This window comes from Heterocephalus glaber, unplaced genomic scaffold (genome assembly GCF_053883595.1).
Source record: "Heterocephalus glaber isolate CG9 unplaced genomic scaffold, H.glaber_assembly_v1.0 deba00001452, whole genome shotgun sequence".
NCBI classification, from domain to species: domain Eukaryota; kingdom Metazoa; phylum Chordata; class Mammalia; order Rodentia; family Bathyergidae; genus Heterocephalus; species Heterocephalus glaber.
The window spans coordinates 10,601,828-10,620,356 of NW_028258302.1; the positions used below are offsets into that span (position 1 = coordinate 10,601,828).

At 40.2% G+C, this 18,529-nt stretch overlaps 1 protein-coding gene and 1 pseudogene across 1 annotated transcript in view; one reads left to right on the forward strand and one right to left on the reverse strand.

Moving 5' to 3' along the window:
• Yars1 (tyrosyl-tRNA synthetase 1) overlaps positions 1 to 18,529 on the forward strand; it is a 34,682-nt gene that overhangs the window by 7,704 nt on the left and 8,449 nt on the right. The window contains exons 4-8 of the mRNA XM_004850879.4: positions 3,495 to 3,624; positions 7,383 to 7,463; positions 12,047 to 12,139; positions 16,831 to 16,966; positions 17,400 to 17,485. Of these exons, the coding sequence (XP_004850936.1) occupies positions 3,495 to 3,624; positions 7,383 to 7,463; positions 12,047 to 12,139; positions 16,831 to 16,966; positions 17,400 to 17,485 (526 nt within the window). The remainder of the gene's footprint in view (positions 1 to 3,494; positions 3,625 to 7,382; positions 7,464 to 12,046; positions 12,140 to 16,830; positions 16,967 to 17,399; positions 17,486 to 18,529) is intronic.
• On the reverse strand, positions 3,986 to 5,002 carry LOC101723473 (heterogeneous nuclear ribonucleoprotein D-like pseudogene; annotated as a pseudogene).

The window sequence follows — 18,529 nt, forward strand, 5'->3', positions numbered from 1 at the left end:
GCTGAGCTAAATCCCTGGCCTGATCTAGGGATTTTTATATACAAAAATGACTACATCTCAGATCACTGTGAGCCAAGTTGAGGTCAGCCTATGGGATTTACAAGCAGGAAAGTTGGACTTGGAAGTGTGCATATAAGAACTCAGGGTATATAGCAAGCATATTTTTGCAAGCACTGTTAATTTCTAAAATTATCATCACAAACAGAACAAAAGCACTCTTCAGGGGCTGGGGATTTAGCTCAGTGACACCATGCCTGCCTCCCAAGCGCAAGGTCCTGAGGTCAATCCCCGGTACCAAAAAAAAGCACTCTAAGGGCCAGGGATTTAGCCCAGTGGTTCTGTCACCTGCCTCGCAAGCGCAAGGACCCAAGTTCGATCCCCGGTACCAAAAAAAAAAAAAAAAAAAGGCACTCAGAGAGATATGAATGGAGACTTGGTAGTACTAGCTTATCTGTCACCTTATTTGTATCACATTTCTGGACAGGAGGATCCCACTACTCTAACATGGGACCCTTGTTTATCGAGCCACCAGAACCCTGGCCTTGACTATTGTTTCCCCATCCTAGGGCCTGGCTTTTTGTTATCCCTCAGTCCCAGGCTTCATCTTATCTTGTCCTTCACTGGGTCATCCTAACTCCCTCTCAATTCCCTCTGGACTTTCCCTTGCTGCCTGTCCTACCTGCTGAACTCCTTCTGCCTAGAATAGCCCCTCGTGGGCCACTCACTCTGGAAAGTCTTCTTACCTTCCCACAGGACCCTGATCATCCTCAACATTTTCTAATTCACACTATGTTTTATCAGAACTGATTGTTTAAATTACTGTTGTGTGCCTCTTTTCAGGGTAATACCTAAGCCTTAAGAAAAAGAAACCTAAGCCCAGTTGCACATGTGCAGAGGGCTCCTGGTTCATCTTCTCCAGGTTATCTGGCCCCTCCCTGTTTCAGTAAGCACCACTGGAGGTGCTTAGTTTACAAAAGTAAACTAAAACAAAAGGCCTTAGCCTGATGAGGCTTACTTCCAGCACAGAAGCCAATGGTAAACAAATAGTTAAGTCTTATATACATGAGAGAGAGAGAGAGAGAGAGAGAGAGAGATGGCAGCAGGTGCTACAAAGTAGGGGGCAGGGAGAAAATGTTTTCAGAGTAGGGGTTAATATTTACAGAGAATGTCAGGAAAAACATCTCTGGTAAGATTATTTAGGCAGGGGCTGGGGATGTAGCTCAGTGGTTCTGTGCCTGCCTGGCAAGTGCAAGGTCCTGAGTTCAATCCTTGATACCAAAAAAAAAAAAGAGATTATTTAGGCAGAAAGTTAGGGATGGGTACAGGCCTGTAATCCCACACTCAAAGAGGCTGAGGCAGAAGAGCACAAATTCAAGCCCAGCCTGAGCAACTCAGTGACTTAGTGAGATCCTATCTCAAATTAAAAAATAAAAAGGGCTGGGGATGCAGCTCAGTGCAAAGTTCCTGAATTCATTTCCCAGTACTGTACAGAGAGAGAGAGAGAGAGAGAGGGAGAGGGGCTAGGCAAAAACCTGAAGAGGGTGAGGGAATGAACCACACAAGTATGTACTGAGGGTTTTTTTGTTTATTTTTATTTTTTTGGTACTGGGGATCGAACTCGGGTCCTTGCACTTGCAAGGCAGGCAGTGGAACCACTGAGCTAAATCCCCGGCCTGTACTGAGTTCTTAATGTATGCCAGACCTGTTCTAGGTGCTGCTGTTATAACTGAATAACACAGCCAAGGTTATTATTTTCCTAGAACTTAGCAGCATTCAGGGTATGGGGAAGTGGGATAAATAAATAACGTGATCTTGCTGCAGGTCACTTGATCTTTTTTTTAATATACAAAGTGACTTTAAAGATAAATGGCTTTGTAATGTGCGCTTTGATATACTTCTTCTGTTCAACCATGGCAATGACAGATAAAAGGAGATAGCAAATTTCAAAAACAAACTAAATGGGCTGGGGATTTAATTCAGTGGTTCTGCCTCCTGCCTTGCAAGCAGAAGGACCTAAGTTCGATCCCCAGTACCAAAAAAAGAAAAAACAAAAACTAAACATTTTTATGGGAAAAGAACAGAACTGAAATGTAAATTGGTGAGTTGGGCTAAAGTTACAGGTCTGCTGGCTTCCAGCCTGAAAGTGAGGAGTAGAGGCAAACTAGGCCTACTGCTTAAAAGTCAGAGAATAATTCCCTTTTCTTCATCTCCATCCAAACCCTTCAAGGAAGAGAAGAGAGTAGGGCCACTACTGGCAACTCTTCTAAGTCTTTAAGGACTTATCAAACTTCAATTTTTTTTTTTTTTTTTTTTTTTTTTTGGTGCTGGGGATCAAACTCGGGACCTTGTGCTTGCAAGACAGGTGGCAGAACCACTGAGCTAAATCCCCGGTGATCAAACTTCAATTTATAGAGATTTGGAGTATGTGCATACCAAATTTTGAACCAAGCTGCCCACCACTTCTCCATTATATCCCTGATATTATAAAATGACATAAGCTCTAAAATGCTAAGGAATAACATCCACTTGTAAAGAAAAGGAGGCTGGGCAGGATGGTGCAGGTTTGTAATCCCAGCTACTCAGGAAGCTGAAGCAGGAGGATTGCAAGTTAGAGGCCAGCTTGGGCAATTAGCAAGAGCCTAGAATAGAATAGAGTACTGGGGATTGTAACTCAGTGGTAGAATTCTTACGAAGGATGCACACAGATTTTAGTTGTGCATATAGGTTAATTGGAAGACCCCTTGCCTAGCATCCATGAGGCCCTGGGTTTGATCCAGCAACACACACAAAAGGACATTACAAGACAGAGATAGAAGTGAAACAAACAGAAATAAAAACAATCATTTAGAAGCCTTGGAAAGGTCAATTCCAGTCATGGAGAGGGGGGGACAAACCTTGAATACTGTTAAAGAAAAAATTAGAGCCAGCTGTAATCTCAGCACTTGGGAAGCTAAGGTAGGCAGATCAGTGCAAGTTCAAGGCCAGCCTGGGCTACATAATTCAAGGTCAGCCTGGAATACATAACAAGAGCCTGACTCAAATAACAACAAAGAGAACCCAAAGAAGAAGTGGGATCATGAAAGGGGACTCAGAAGCTTCAGGAGTAATTTTTATGTCCTTTTTTTAATAAATTTGGTGATGGGTACAATATTTAAGTTTTTTGTTGTTTTTTTTTTAAGGCATGGCAGATAGATTGAGAAATTTTGGTGTTCAGTAGGCATTTCAGAAGAAGAGAACAGAGGGGAATGGCAGAGAAGCAATGTCAAAGGATAATAGAGCATTTTTTTTAAGAAACAAAATTACTGAAGTTGTCTTTTAAAAGGAAAAACAAAAAGTATTATTTTGGATGAGCAATAGATCACTCACATTTTAGAAGCTACTAGGCAGTGTTCTCTTGAATATCTTAACATCAGGGAAGTGAAGTCATGTTCTGTAGGATTACCCTGGGAAAATGAGGCCATCTCACAGCTGTCCCTTCCTCCTCTCCTCTTCAGAGAGTACACACTGGATGTGTACAGACTGACCTCCATGGTCACACAGCATGATGCCAAGAAAGCTGGAGCTGAGGTGGTAAAGCAAGTGGAGCACCCTTTGCTGAGTGGTCTGTTGTACCCTGGACTGCAGGTACTCAAGAGATGGAAGAGATTTTCTGCTCTAATTCTAACTACTTGACACACCTCTCAACACCAGCTAAACTGGTGCACTTGCTATTTCCTTCACCAGACTCTAGGCTTTCCTTCCTGTCTCCCCTCCTTTTCCTCTTCCTTCGCTTCCTGGAATGCTCTTTTACTTGATTGTAAATCCTCCCATCTGTTCTTTTTCATACAAATAAAATGTGTATAAACACAAATCCACACTGAGGCATAACATATAGAAAGGACAAAGTAAAAACAAAGAAAACTAACTGGCAGCTATATACAGTTGGACACAGTTGTGTCTTGTACACTAGAAAGTCTTTTACAAAATAATCATTAGAGCAACAGAAGACCAATATTCAATGTCATCCTGCAAGATTTCTTTAGCATCTCCTGTTTTCTCCAATGTCTTCCACTTTAGTATGGCTGGTAATTATTTTGGTGATTGCCACCCCTTCGAGATGCCTTGCCGTAAGTGCTCTGTTGACCACTGTAGTCTGCATATCCCTGTCCATATCCATAGTTCACATAGTTATACCCAGTATAATCATATCTGCCATAGCCACTATAGTTTTGATCACCACCATAGGCACTACTGTAATTTCCATATCCTTGATCATAATAGTTATTAAATCCTTGGTTCCAGTTTTGGCCCTGACCTCGGCCTCAACCCCTAGTACCACCTCGCCCACAAGCTGCAGCACCTCTTCCTCCTTTTTGTTGTTGCTGTTGCTGCCGATATACCTCTTTGGGTTGTGCAACTTTGATTTCACCCTTTCCAGAACCAATTTGATGGTATCTACTTTCTAACAATTTCTTGACTGGCTCTTCATCTGTGTACGTGATAAAACAAAATCCTCTCCTTGCATTTCTTTTTGTATCCATGGGAAGTTCAATATTTTCAATCTCTCCAAAGGCTCCAAAATATTCTTTAATTTGTTCTTCAGAAGTATCTGGACTCAATCCACCCACAAAAACCTTTTTAGGGGATTCTTTGCCTTTTAAAGCTTTGGCCCTCTTGGGGTCTATCAATTTCCCATCCAGTTTATGTTCTTTTAGCTCCAAAACCTTATCAACGCTAGCAGCATCTTTGAAAAGCACAAATCCAAACCCTCTTGATCTTCCAGTGACTGGGTCTGTTTTAATTGCGCAGTCTACAACTTCCCCAAATTGAGACAAATATTCCGTCAGATCTTTCTTGCTTGTATCCCAGCTCAAGCCTCCAATAAACATTTTACCGTCATCCTGCTGGTTCTTGCTTGCGTTGATCTTGGACCCTTCGGCGAACTCCTCTATATTGCTGTACTCGTTCATGTCCTCCATGGTGGCGGAACCGTCGGCAGGGGAGAGCGGGCGCGCGCTGCGGATCGCTGGGATGCCGGCGGATCGCTGGGATGCTGGCGGATCGCTGGGATGCCGGCGGATCGCCCGGATGCTGGCAGCGGCGGAGTGTTGTGTGAAGCTGGATTTAAAATGGCGGCGGAAGAGCCCTCCCATCTGTTCTTTAAGACACTGTTCATCTCACACATCTTCTTTATGTTAATCATAACCTTTTTGTTTTTGATTTTTGAGATAGTATCTCAGCTAAAGATAGCTCCAGATTTGCTATATAGCACAAGTTGGCCTTGAACTTGCAATCTTCCTGCTTCCGCTTCCTGAGTGCTGGGATTACAGCCTTGCAGCACTGTGCCAGGCTAATCATAATCTCTTAATTGAAAAAAATAAAATTGAAAATAAATTGATATATGAAAATAAATTTTAGCCATGATCCTATTTTGCATTAAACAAAACAATCACATCACATTTCATGGACATTTGTATTTGTACAGGTGAGGACAAAGACACAAATATACAAACCAAGCTGCTGATTCTGGTTACCTCAGGAAGATGGCATGAAAATGTAAATACATTAAACTTTTTTAAAATCTCTATAATGTTTGCTATAAAAAAATAATCTCCCCTTGCCACCTCAGAGATCTTTGCCAACATTAAACCTAGAGACTTTCTAGATTTCCACTGTGCAATATGGTAGCCTCTAGTCTTAGTCATATGGGACTATTAAAAGGAATTAAGATTTTAACTGAGTGAGGTGTTGTGTGCACCTGTAGTCCTAGCTAATTGAGAGGCTGAAGCAGGAGGATTATTTGAGCCCAGGAGGTCAAGGCCAGCCTGGGCAACATATCAACACCCAGTCTACAAAAAAAGTTAAGTTTAGTTTTTCAGTCACGTTGGCTATATTTCAAGTTCCTTGTAGCCACACGTGGCTGGTGGCTATTATCTCAGATAGCACAAATATACAACATATTCATCATCACAGAAAGGTCTATTGAATAATGCTAATCTGGATTGTTCTTATTTGTTCAATCTTCTGTATTCTCCATCTCTTTGCTTTTCTCTCTCCCTACCCTCAGCCAATATGGATTAAATTTTATCAGTTCTGCTTCTTTTCTTTCTTTTTTTTTTTTTTTTTTGTGGTACAGGGATCAAACTCAGGACCTTGCACTTGCAAGGTAGGTGCAGCGCCACTGAGCTAAATCCCTGGCCCACTTCTGCTTCCTAAAACGTCTTAAATTTCTTCTTGCTCCACATCTCCACTCCCTTGATTCATTGGGATTTTTCATCTAGATTCTCAGAAAGCCTTCTAGTAATGTTGTTTCCAATCTATAGACCTCTAGTTCATGCCCTGCCGTTATCATCAATGTGACCTTTCTGCAGTGCTGGTTATGTTTTTCCCCTCCTTGAAATTTTTCACTGGCCAGGATAACACTAGGCAACTTAGCATGACATTTTATGGTCCTTAAGTACTTTTCTTTTTTCTTTTTTTTTTTTTTTCTAACCTACTTTTCCAACCTCTTCACTCACTACTTTCTGTATCCCTTAAAGTTTGTGCTTTTGCAGACTGAATCACTCATAATTTCCCTAAACATTTCACACCTGTAAGCCTTCTCACATTCTGTTTCCTCTTCATGGTCAAAAACATCTATGTGTTCTTCAAAGCCAAGCTCAGCCCACAGACTAATTCTAGGAAGCCTTTTCCCACAACCATCTGAGTAGAGAAATAATCAATTCTTCTTTCGTGTTGCCATTGTTCCTTGCATGAACATTCAGATTAGCCCTTAGCACACTGTGCTGAAAATGGTCTGTTTACATGTATCTCCCCGAGTGAATAATTGAGCTTCTTGAAGGGAAAGCCTGGGTCTGATACATTTCTGCATCTGCTGGACTGGCAACAGGCCTGGCATGTAGTGATGAGCACTGTTCCTGTAATAGTTCAGTTGCATCTTTTTTCTCAGTTCTGGCAGGACAGACTTACTTTTCATGTGTATGAAACCCAGGGCCTTATGCATCCTAAGCACAACAATACCACTGAGCTGCATCTCCAGCCCTATGATTTTATGCTACTCATTTGACCTGTGTCACAGTCTGTCTTGTTCAGAGGCATACCTTTGACATGACTGTGGTTTATCTTCTCTTTCTTCCCTTCCTCTGCCGTGGATTGGGAGCATCCTGAGACCAGAGACTACTCTTCATATTTTTTTATCCCATGACATCTTCATGGAATAATGTTCACCACAGGCACCCAGGAACAGTTTATGGAGCTCTTGGAGCTAGCACAGTGGCTCAGTGCTGTTTATTTTCTTCCTGGTTCTCCTTTCTGAAAAATCTAGGACTTGACAGTTTCTAATTTCTCAGACCCCTACTGAAAATGTACAGCAGGTGTTTATGCTCGTGTGTTTCTTTCCACAGGCTTTGGATGAAGAGTATTTAAAAGTAGATGCCCAATTTGGAGGTGTTGATCAGAGAAAGATATTCACCTTTGCTGAGAAGGTTAGTATCCTCTTTCTCTTTCCTGTCTGTTTTCATTGAGCCTCAGAGGTATGCACTTAAATGTATTGAACTACAATATGCCAGTCCCACCAGTCATAATCATACTGTATGGTAAGTATTATTTTCCTTGTTCTACAGATGAGAAGACTAACAGTAGAAGAAAACAAAAGTTGTCTAGTATCTTACAATTAGTAACTAAGCCAGAATTAGTACCCAGATATACCTCAAAAGTTCATATGCTTGCTACCCTACCTAATACCTATTAGATTTGCTTCCTTTCTAGTAGCTCAGTTTTACAGGGAGAGGCACTACCGGCCAGAATTACTGTTCTTCCCCAGAGCATTTGGTCTACACTGTCCTGTGTCTTATGTAATCTGCTCATCTCTGAGATAAGGTTTAACAGGGTTTAGCAGAAAATCAGCAGAAACCTGTAATAGTTCTTTTCTAGGAAAGAACTTGAGTGTGTTGAAAATGACTATTGAGAAGTGGTTGCTTCTCAAAACCTCATACTGGCAAGGGTGTAGAGAAAACACTAGTTGGAGAAATGTAAATTCTGGAAAGACAACTCTAAATGTTTCTACCCTTTTTAATTCTGTTTCTAGAAATTTGTTAAAAGGAAATAAAAAAGTACAACTAGGGTTATATATACTAGTACTTAACTACATTCTCAATTTAAAGCAAAAATCTGGAAATAAACATATCCAGTGGCAAGGGATTGGTTAAATAAATTATGAAAAAAAATCCTCACAGTGGAATATTATACAATATTAAAATGGTGGTTTGGGAATCTATTTAATGAATAGGGAAATGCTTGCAAAATTTTTTTTTGGTATCAGGGATCGAACTCGGGATCTTGCGCTTGCAAGGCAGGTGGCGGGTCCCCTAAGGTAAATCTCTGACCACTTGCAAATTTTTTATCAATCGATTATTTCTTTTTTCTTTTTGGTACCCGGGATTGAACTCAGGACCTTGTGCTTGCAAGGCAGGCATGGTGCCCACTGAGCTAAATCTATAGCCAATTATTTCTTATTTTATCTACTCTATTAACTTTTTAGTTGAACATTCTTTTATTATACTATCAAAGATTCAACTTATAGCTTGTTTTTTGTGTTACTCAAGAGTTGAGAATGAGTTATACTTTTTTTTTAGTAAGAGGATCAAACTCAGGACCTTGCTCTTGGGAGGCAGGCAGTGGCACCACTGAGCTAAATCCCCGGCCCGATTTTTACATTTTTAAAAGACAACAAAAATGGTGAACAAGCTGGGCACAGTGGCACATACCTATAATCCCAGCACCCTAGAAGGCTGAGGCAAGAGAATCAAAAGTTCAAGCCCAACCTGGGCAATTTAGCAAGATCCTATCCCAAAAAAGTTGAGGAGTGGGGGATGGAGATGTAGCTCAGAGTGAAGATCCTGGGTTCAATCCCCAGTACAACAACAACAAAAGTGAAGAATATGGGCCGGGGATTTAGCCCAGTGGTTTCGCTGCCTGCTGTGCAAGTGCAAGGACCCGAGTTTGATCCCTGGTACCAAAAAAAAAAAAAGTGAAGAATATGCAGTAGAGATCATTTGTGGTTCACAGCACTTAAAATATTTATTATCCAGTCATTTACAGAAAAGATTTGCCCCTTCCTGCCCTAGAGATTATAGCATGTATCTTTGTAATGTTATGGTTGACCTGTTTTGATTTACTCCTTTTATCTCCCTCCTGCCCTTTGTGATTTTGTCATGTTTTACTTTTTGAAGATATTTTAAATTCTAAAGACACTGTAATTATCTTTTAAACAATCAATTTTTGTGTATATTTATCCCTACTTGCTCTTTCTGGTACTGGTAATTCCTTCCTACGGTTTTGTGTTTCCATGCAAGTTCATTTCCTTTACAACCCAAGGAGCCTCCTTTAGTATTTTGTGATTGTAATTCATATCTTTGGACAATGAGTTTATTCAGCTTTCTTTTGTCTGGAAATAGCTTTCTTTTTGTATCACTGGGTATAAAATTATAAAGTTTGCAATCATTTTTCTTTCTCTACTTTCATTTCATTTTCTTTTCTGTGGTGCTGGGGATTGAACACCCAGGTCCTTGTACATGCTAGGCACGTCCTGTAACACTGAGCTCCCTCCTTCTCCTAGGCATTCTCTTTTTTTGAAGGAATCATTCCATTATCTTTTGGTTTCCATGATTTCCATTTAGAAATCACTGTAAGCCTTAGGGTTTTCTCCTTTGAAGATAATAATGTCTTTTCTCTGGAGGCTTATACATTTTTCTAAACCAATCATGATGACCCATACTTATAGTCCCAGCACTCAAAAAAAGCTATAATCCTAATACCTAGAAAGCTTCTCTAAGTGCTGAGCCAGGAGAATTGTGAGGTCAAGCCCAGGCTGGGCAATTTAACAATTTAGTGAGACTGTCTCAAAATGAATAAATGAATGAAAGAAAGAAAGAGAGAGAGAGAGAGAGAGAGAGAGAAAGAAAGAAGAGGAAGGGAGGGAGGGAGGGAGGGAGGGAGGGAGGGAGGGAGGGAGGGAAGGAAGGAAGGAAGGAAGGAAGGAAGGAAGGAAGGAAGGAAGGAAGGAAAAGAAAAGAGCTGGGAATGTAGCTCTGTGAATGCTCTGAGTTTAATCCTCTATACCACATAAGTAAATAAATAATAGATAAATATAAACATAAATTTTTCTGGTTTTGATTATGATGTTTTGAGCTAAAATTTTCTTTGTATTTATTGTGCTTAGATATTGCTGACTTCTTGAATTTGAGTTGATGTTTTCATCAAAGTTTTAAAACTATCAGCCATTATTTCTTCAAATATTGCTTGTGTCTTACTTTTAAGATTCCAGTTATACATATGTTAAATCTCTCGTGCCATATGTGTAATATTTGCTTCATTATTTTCCTTTCTTTGCTCCTTCTCTGCTTTAGTTTAATTTTTTGTTTTGTTTTGGTTTTGGTTTTTGGTTTCATTTTTAGGTGTTTCAGTTCTATCTTCTGTTAGATCCAGGATTGTATTATGCCTTTTTTGAACTTTAATTGGGTTCTTTTTTTTTTTTTGGTGGTACCGGGGATTGAACTTGGGACCTTGCACTTTCAAGGCAGGTGATGGAACCACTGAGCCAAATCCCCGGCCCCTATTGGGTTCTTTTTTTATAGATCTCTACTCTTTTTTTTTTTTGGTACCGAGGATCGAACTTGGGTCCTTGAGCTTGTGCAGCAGGCAGCGAAACCACTGAGCTAAATCCCCGGCCCCATAGATCTCTACTCTTAAAATTCACTATCTTTTGGGCCAGGGATTTAGCTCAGTGGTGCCATGTCTGCCTCTCAAGGGCAAGGTCCTGAGTTCAACCCCTGGTACTGCAAAAAAAAAAAAATTTTTAAATCATTATCTTTTGGGCCAGGGATTTAGCTCAGTGGTTCCACCACTTGCCTCGAAAGAGCAAGGACCCGAGTTCGATCCCCAGTACCCAAAAAAAAAAAAAATGGTTAAAAGATAGTGGGTTTTTTTGTTTGTTTGTTTTGGTACCGGGGATTGAACTCGGGTCCTTGTGTTTGCGTAGCAGGCGGCAAAACCACTGAGCTAAATCCCTGGCCCTCTTTTAACGATTTTGTTCATCCTTTCCTCTTATTTCCTTTAACGTACCAATTATTTTGACATCCTGTTCTACATACTCTAATAACTGGATTGTTTATAGATCTGATTCTGTTGACTTTTCTCTTGACTGTCAGTCACTTTTTTCTGCTTCCCATTTCTAGAACTTTTCTGACATTTCAGAGAGTTTGTGGACATTGTATAGAGGCTCTGGATTATGTTTATAGAATGCTATGTTTTCCAAAGACTCCTAAATTACTGACTTTTCACCTTCTGATTATACTAGAGGATGGCTTTAGGCTTTGTTAGAACATGTCCACTTTGTTTTTCCTTTACTTTTACAATGCAGTCATTATTCATACTGTGCAGACTTTGAAGGGCCTCAAAGTGAAATCTCAGAGCATTCACAAAACCCTATCTATTTTGACTGGACCCAAAGCTTATCCTCTGGCCCCCCGTATTGTACAACCCCTGAATCTCTTACTCAGGTCTCCAGCTTCCCAGAGCCTGTTCTCTGCCAGACTTCCTGGAATCTCACCATGTGCATGCACAGCTATGAGTCAACCAAGAAATCAATAGGAAATTTTAACATGGGATTTGTTGGGAGATATCCTAGCCTCCTAGCAACTGAGTGCCAGTCTCTTGTCTCCTCTGCTTAGACTGTATCTATGTGTTCTCTTTCTCAGCATCTGGTTTGAAAAAAAATGCACTCTTGAAGAATGCTGGGGTGAATTTTCTTTCTCTCAAGATCAGTAGCCCTACACTGGTTGCTGCCCAATGCTTTCAAATGGATATTTTATATATTTCTAGCCTTTGTTGTTGTTTATGGTGGGAGGATATGTTCAGTGCCCTTACAATGTAATACTAATAGAAAATAACTTAGTTCAAATTATGATCACTGTTGAAAACTGTATATTCAGTAGAAAAGAGATTGGAAAGAGTATATCAAACTGTTAAATGAATATCTGCTCTTGTGTGTTTCTTTCTAATCTCTCAGTACCTCCCTGCACTTGGCTACTCAAAACGGATCCATCTGATGAATCCAATGGTCCCAGGATTAACTGGGAGCAAAATGAGCTCTTCAGAAGAGGTAAATTGTCAATTGTTTCTTGAGCTCTAGAAATCTTTGGCAAGAGAATGAAGACTCGCCAGGCATTGTGGCACATGCCTGAATCCCTGCACTTGTGAGGCTGAGCCAGGAGAATCATCTCGAGTTTGATACCAGCCTAGGTTTCATGGTGAGTTCAAGGCTAGCCCAAACTACACACCGAGACCCTATCTCAAAAGGAAAAAGGAGTCAAAGACTCAAAAGAACAGTAACTTAGCTAACTAGAATGCTCAAGTACAGTGGACCCTTGACTTACAAACTCAATTCATTCACAAGGGCTGGTTGTAACTCAAGTTGGTCAATTGAAGGCTCAGGCTCCTCTACACAGCCTTCAAAGTCTCTCCTGTATACAGGAAGATCTCAGTGTCCTTGCAGAGACATTGGCCCAGGATTTTTCTGTTACCCCCCCAAACAGGAAAAGATGTTGTAATGTTTCTTCCAGAATTCTTTAAGGGTTAAATCTGTATCTGAGACCATCTGGAAGCATAAGCAGCTGGCATTTGGGTCATAACTCAAGACTTTGGTCTAAGTTAAAACTAAAATTCTGGTCGTGTGTCAGGCCAGTAGTAACTGGAAGGTCTACTGTATTTGAAGTGTAAAGGACCTTAAGTCAGCCAAATAATTCAATGGGTCTTGAGAATTGAAAGACTCAGATCCACTCCTGATAGGATCCAGTCATAATTTTTTTTCTTGGTACCGGGGATCAAACTCAGGACCTTGCACTTGCAAGGCAGGTGGTGGCACCACCAAGCTAAATCCCTGGCCCAGTCATAATTTTTAACAGTTATTACTGGTACTGATAAAAGCACAAGGAAAAGTTGTTTCTTAAATGGGCATGGTGGCATACAAATGTGATCCTAGCACTCTGAGAGGCAGAGGCAGAAAATCACAAATCAGAGCCCAGTGTGGGCAATTTAGCAAGAGCCTGTCCTAAAATTTTGAAAAGAGCTGGGGATGTAGCTCAGTGCAAAGGCCTTGGGTATAATCCCTAGTACCACAAAAATAAATAAATAAATAGTTTCTGCTTTCACAGAGTTGTGACAAAATGAAGCTTATTTTTTAGAAGGCCAATGTTGTATTTCAGCAATCAGTATTTTAGTATTTTGATACTTGGAGTGATATTTGATATAGCTAACGATAAATATGATTTGGGGGAGATTGTGTTTTTTTGGTTTTTTGGTTTTTTTGAGACAGGGTCTCACTATGTAGTTAATGCTGGACTTGAACTCGCTATATAGCACAGGTTGGCCTCAGCAATCCTCCTGCCTCAGCCTCCTGAGCTTTGGGATTACAGACATGTACTGCCACCATGTCTGGCTTTGGCTGACCTATAGAATCACCTACAGACTTTGTTGTTGTTGTTGTTGATTAGACTCTGTCCTTAGAGAGTCTGATAAAGTACTTCCAGGAGTGACTCAGAAATGTGTTTTTTCCTCAGCAGATACAGTGACATATGCCTGTAATTCCAGCTCCTTGGGAGGCTGAGAAGTGATTGCAAATTCAGGGCCAGCCTGGGCAATTTATTTATTTATTTTTAACCTGGGCAATTTAAAGAGACTTTATTTTTTAAAATGCTGGAACAGGGCTGGGGATTTAGCTCAGTGGTTCTGGCATTTGCCTTGTAAGCGCAAGGTCCCGAGTTCAATCCCGGGTATCCAAAAAAAAAAAAAAGTGCTAGAACAGAACTCAGTAATAAACTGTTTGCCTTGTATGTGCAAGGCTCTGGGTTCAAGCCTAAATGCTGATGGGCGGGGATTTCTTTCAAATCCTACTTAGTGTTTGTTTTGGTTTAGTTTTTGTTGTTGTTGTTGTTATTGTTGTTTATTTAGTTAGTTTGATACTAGGTATCAAATCTAGGTCTCACCCATACTAAGTAAGCATGTTACCACTGAGCTACGCCTCCAGCCCCCTACCAGGTGATTCTGGTTTATGTCATATTTAGGTAATTGTCTCGTTCTTTTTTTTCTCCCATCTAGTTCTTTAACTCTTGAGTTCTCACACTTTGAACAGAGATTGATAAATATGTGCATGTATACTGTCTGTCATTATTCTTTTTTTTTTTTTTTTTTTTGGTACCTCAGGACCTCAAGCTTGCCAGGCAGATGCTATGCCACTGAGCTACATCCTTGGCCCTACTGTCATTATTCTTAAAAGAATATACTCATAATGCTCCGTGTGTTAGTTGCTCCTTTGACAAAGTATCATATCACTCATCCTGAGTGACATTGCCACATCTTGAACCTAGAAATAAAGCCTAGCAGCAGTTCCCAGACATTGCTGTGCACCAGGATCACTTGGAGAACTTTTGTTTTTTTTTTATGGTGGTACTAGGGATGGAACTTAGGGCCTGGCATATTCTATACTAGCACTCTTATTACTGAGCTCTACCCCCAGCTCAAGGCCAAAAACTTTTTTAAAATGCAGGTGCCTGGTCCAACACCAAGGAACTTTGACTCAGGTTTTGATAGACCTCATTAATTTATATATATTTTTTAAATGTCAGAAGATTCATATACAATCATATGTAAACTAGACTGGTAACCATTGAACTCAAATGACTATAAACTCCAAAACAAGAAACACCAAAAAAAAGAAAGAGGGCTGGGGATTTAGCTCATTGGTTTCACTGCCTGCTGTGCAAGCGCAAGGACCCAAGTGTGATCCTTGGTACCAAAAAAAATAATAATAAAATAATAATAATAAAAATAAATTTAAAAGCAAGGAACAATAGCCCCAGGTGTTCAAGAGGCTGAGGCAGAAGGATTGCAAGTTCAAGGTCAGCCTGGGCAGCTGAGTAAGACCCTGTCTCAAAAAATAGAAGGCTGAAAAAATAAATTAATTAAAATTAAATAAATAAATAGAAGGCTGGGGGGCTGAGGATTTAGCTCAGTGGTGCCACACCTGCCTTGCAACCGCAAGATCCTGAGTTCAATCCCTGGTACCAAAAAAATAAAGGGCTAGGTATATAACTCAGCAGTGGACCTCTTACCTGGCATGCACAAGTCCTTTAGATTCAGTCCTCAGTACCACAAAAGAAAATAAAACCTATTATTATAAAAGGAAAATCCCACTAAAAAATATATAATCCCCAGTATCTTGTCTATTTTCTGTTGCTATAACAGAATACCTGAGACCAATTCATTTAGAAAGCAAAGAAAACAGTTCTGGAACCTGGGAAGTCTAAGCCAGAGCACCTCATAGGGAGACCCTGACTCAAAATAAAAAATAAAAAGAGCCCCAGGGATAGAGTTTTTGGTGATGGTGGCTTTGCAGAGTCCCAAAGCAGTGCAGAACATCACATGGCAAGACAGCACAAGTGTGCCACAGACCATTCATTTGTATAATGAAAATACTCCCTTGATAACCCAATAACCTATTAATCCCTGAATGGCTTAATTCATTCATGAAAGCAGAGCCCTCATGACTAGCCACCTCCCAAAAACCACCTCTAAATTTATTAACATATGACTTTGAAGATTAAGTTTCCCAGCACATGAATTCCAGGACTAATGCTGTGAAACAGGTATCTTCACATGTGGCTGACTTCAGTGTCAATTATTGTGCCTTTCAGAAAACAATTTTGAAACTTGCAATTTTGGGTAGTTTAAGGAAATACTCCTAGAGATGGCAAAAAAAAAATTCTGCAAAGATGTTCGGTATAGCTTTATTTATAATTTGTAAAAATTAGGACATAATCTAACAATTTAGAAATTATTATATTGTCACTAATAACTGGGAATATAAAACAGTATAGACATTATAAATTAAAAACCAGGCACAGTGCCACACACCTATAATCCTAGACTCAAGAGGCTGAGGGAGGAGTGTTATAAGTTTGAAGCCAACCTGATCTACATAGTAAGGCTCTGTCTCAAAAAGTACATTTATAGCCAGGGATTTAGCTCAGTGGTTTCGCTGTCTGCTGCGCAAGCGCAAGGATCCAAGTTCGATCCCCGGTACCAAGAAAAAAAAGTACATTTATAGGGCTGGGGATTTCAGTGGCACCGTGTCTGCCTCTCAAATACAAGGTCCTGAGTTTGATCCCCAGAACCAAAAAAAAAAAAAAAAAGTATATATATAAATGAAGACAAAGTGGCTGATCAGAAATACTTATGACATAATCCCAAGTGAAAAAACAAGATAGTATAATGATCTGTATCTCATAGCCAAGTTCTGGAAAGAATGTAGAAAATTTAAATTTAATTTGCTGAGTGACAAGATTGTGAGTAGTTCCTCACTCTGATTAATTCTGCTTTTTTTTGGTTGGTTGGTTTTTGTTTTTGTTTCTTTTTTTTTTTTTTTTTTTTTTTGTACCAGGCATCAAACTCAGGACCATGTGCTTGCGAGGCAGGTATCGGAATCACACTGAGCTAAATCCCCAGCCCAGTTTTTGTTTCTTTTTTTGAAACAGGGCCTCACTATGTAGTTTAGGCTGGCCTTGAACTCACTGTGTAGCCCATGTGGCCTCAGCTCATGGTAATTCTCCTGCCTCAGCCTCCTGAGTGCTGGGATTACAAGAGTGCACCACCATACCTGGCTCTGCTTTTGTTATAGTTGACTGATGTTTAAAACTGTAAAAAAAAAATTTTTTTTTAATTAAATAAATTAGTTGAGTATGTTCTAATTTTCAACCACAAGAGGTCCCCCCCACACACACCTCCTACCATTTCTAGGAGTCGAAGATTGATCTCCTTGATCGGAAGGAAGATGTGAAGAAAAAATTGAAGAAGGCTTTCTGTGAGCCAGGCAATGTGGAGAACAATGGGGTTCTGTCTTTTATCAAGCATGTCCTCTTTCCCCTCAAGTCTGGTAAGACCCTCCCTGCTTTCCTCACAGGGGCCAAGCTGGAAAAGCAGAACTCCTGCTGTGATCTTGCTTATGATCTGTCACAGATTCTTCCGCCAGAGCTGGCTGCCCTGCATCTCTGCTCTGATTTCTTATACATTAATGTATGGATGAGGCTGGGTGTCCTTAAGTTGTCCATGTGTTTGTTACCAGGCTAGGTTCTTAGGGGTTATCAGGGTAGGCAGGGGTATCAGGAATGAGGATGGGGGCAAAAATGTTGAACTAGAATAATATGAAAGAATTCTAAGCCACAGTCCTTCCCCCCAAAATAGAAATGAAATCCCATATAATAAATTTCAAAATGTATAGCAAAAACTATAAATAGTCATGCATTTAGGTTAGGAATGCTGATTGCTGTTAACAATGAGTTTGATACAGGTCCTTTTTTTTTTTGCAGAATTTGTGATCCTTCGAGATGAGAAATGGGGTGGAAACAAAACCTACACTGCCTACCTAGACCTGGAAAAGGACTTTGCTAATGAGGTAATATGAGGTAGAGGAAAACTAAACCCTACCAGATTCTGACAGTCTTTTCCCTTTTGGCCTAGCTAGGTTTATAGTTACGTGCCACAGGGCTGTGTCTTGATGCTCTTCAGGGCTTTACATTAATGACTTAGATGAGGATTCATGTGGTTTACTGAGTAGATAGGCAAATAGTACAAAGCTAATATATTGATATCACTCTCCAAAGAATTGGATGCGCTGGAATAAAGGACTAAATTGAACAAAAGGAAATATTTCAAGCACAGGTGCAAAATAATGATTCAAAAAAGAGTGACAGAGGGCCGGGGATTTAGCTCAGTGGTGCCACACCTGTCTCACAAGTGCAAGGTCATGAGTTCGATCTCCAGTACCAAAAACAAACAAAAAGTGACAGTGATTGAAGTTGTAACTCTTTAGTAAGATGTGTGGTTTGCATGGGTGAGGCTCTGAGTTTGAATTTGACACCACACACACACAAAAAAGACAACTACAGTAAGTCCCCGACTTAGGAACAAGTTCCATTCTAGGAGAATTCATTCATAAGTCCAACAAAATAAGTCTTATACACCTTTGACACAAATATACAATGTAAAGCATAAAGCCAAACACAAAAATACAGTAAGTGCCTTACTGTACACTATCGTACCTTACAGTAAGCACACAGCAGCACAACTCTGACAATATCCAGCAGACACATGAGCTACTTTCACAATGTGTTCATTTATGGTCCATTCCTATGTGTGAAAGTGCACAACTCGAATGTTCCTAAGTTGAGGACTTACTGTATAAAAGAAGAGATTCGAGGCTACTACTCATTTCAACAAGCAGCTTAACAATAGACTTACAAAGTGCCTATGTGTTATCACTATGCTAGGGACAGGTATTGCCAAGAGGGTTAGGCCCTCATGAAGCTCAGTCCATCAGGAGCTCAATCCAGATGTGTACATACGCAGGGAGTCAGCCTCTTTGTCTGCAAGTTCTACACCTGTGGGTTTAACCAACACCCAGTCAAAATATTCAAGAAAAGAGGGCCAGGGATTTAGC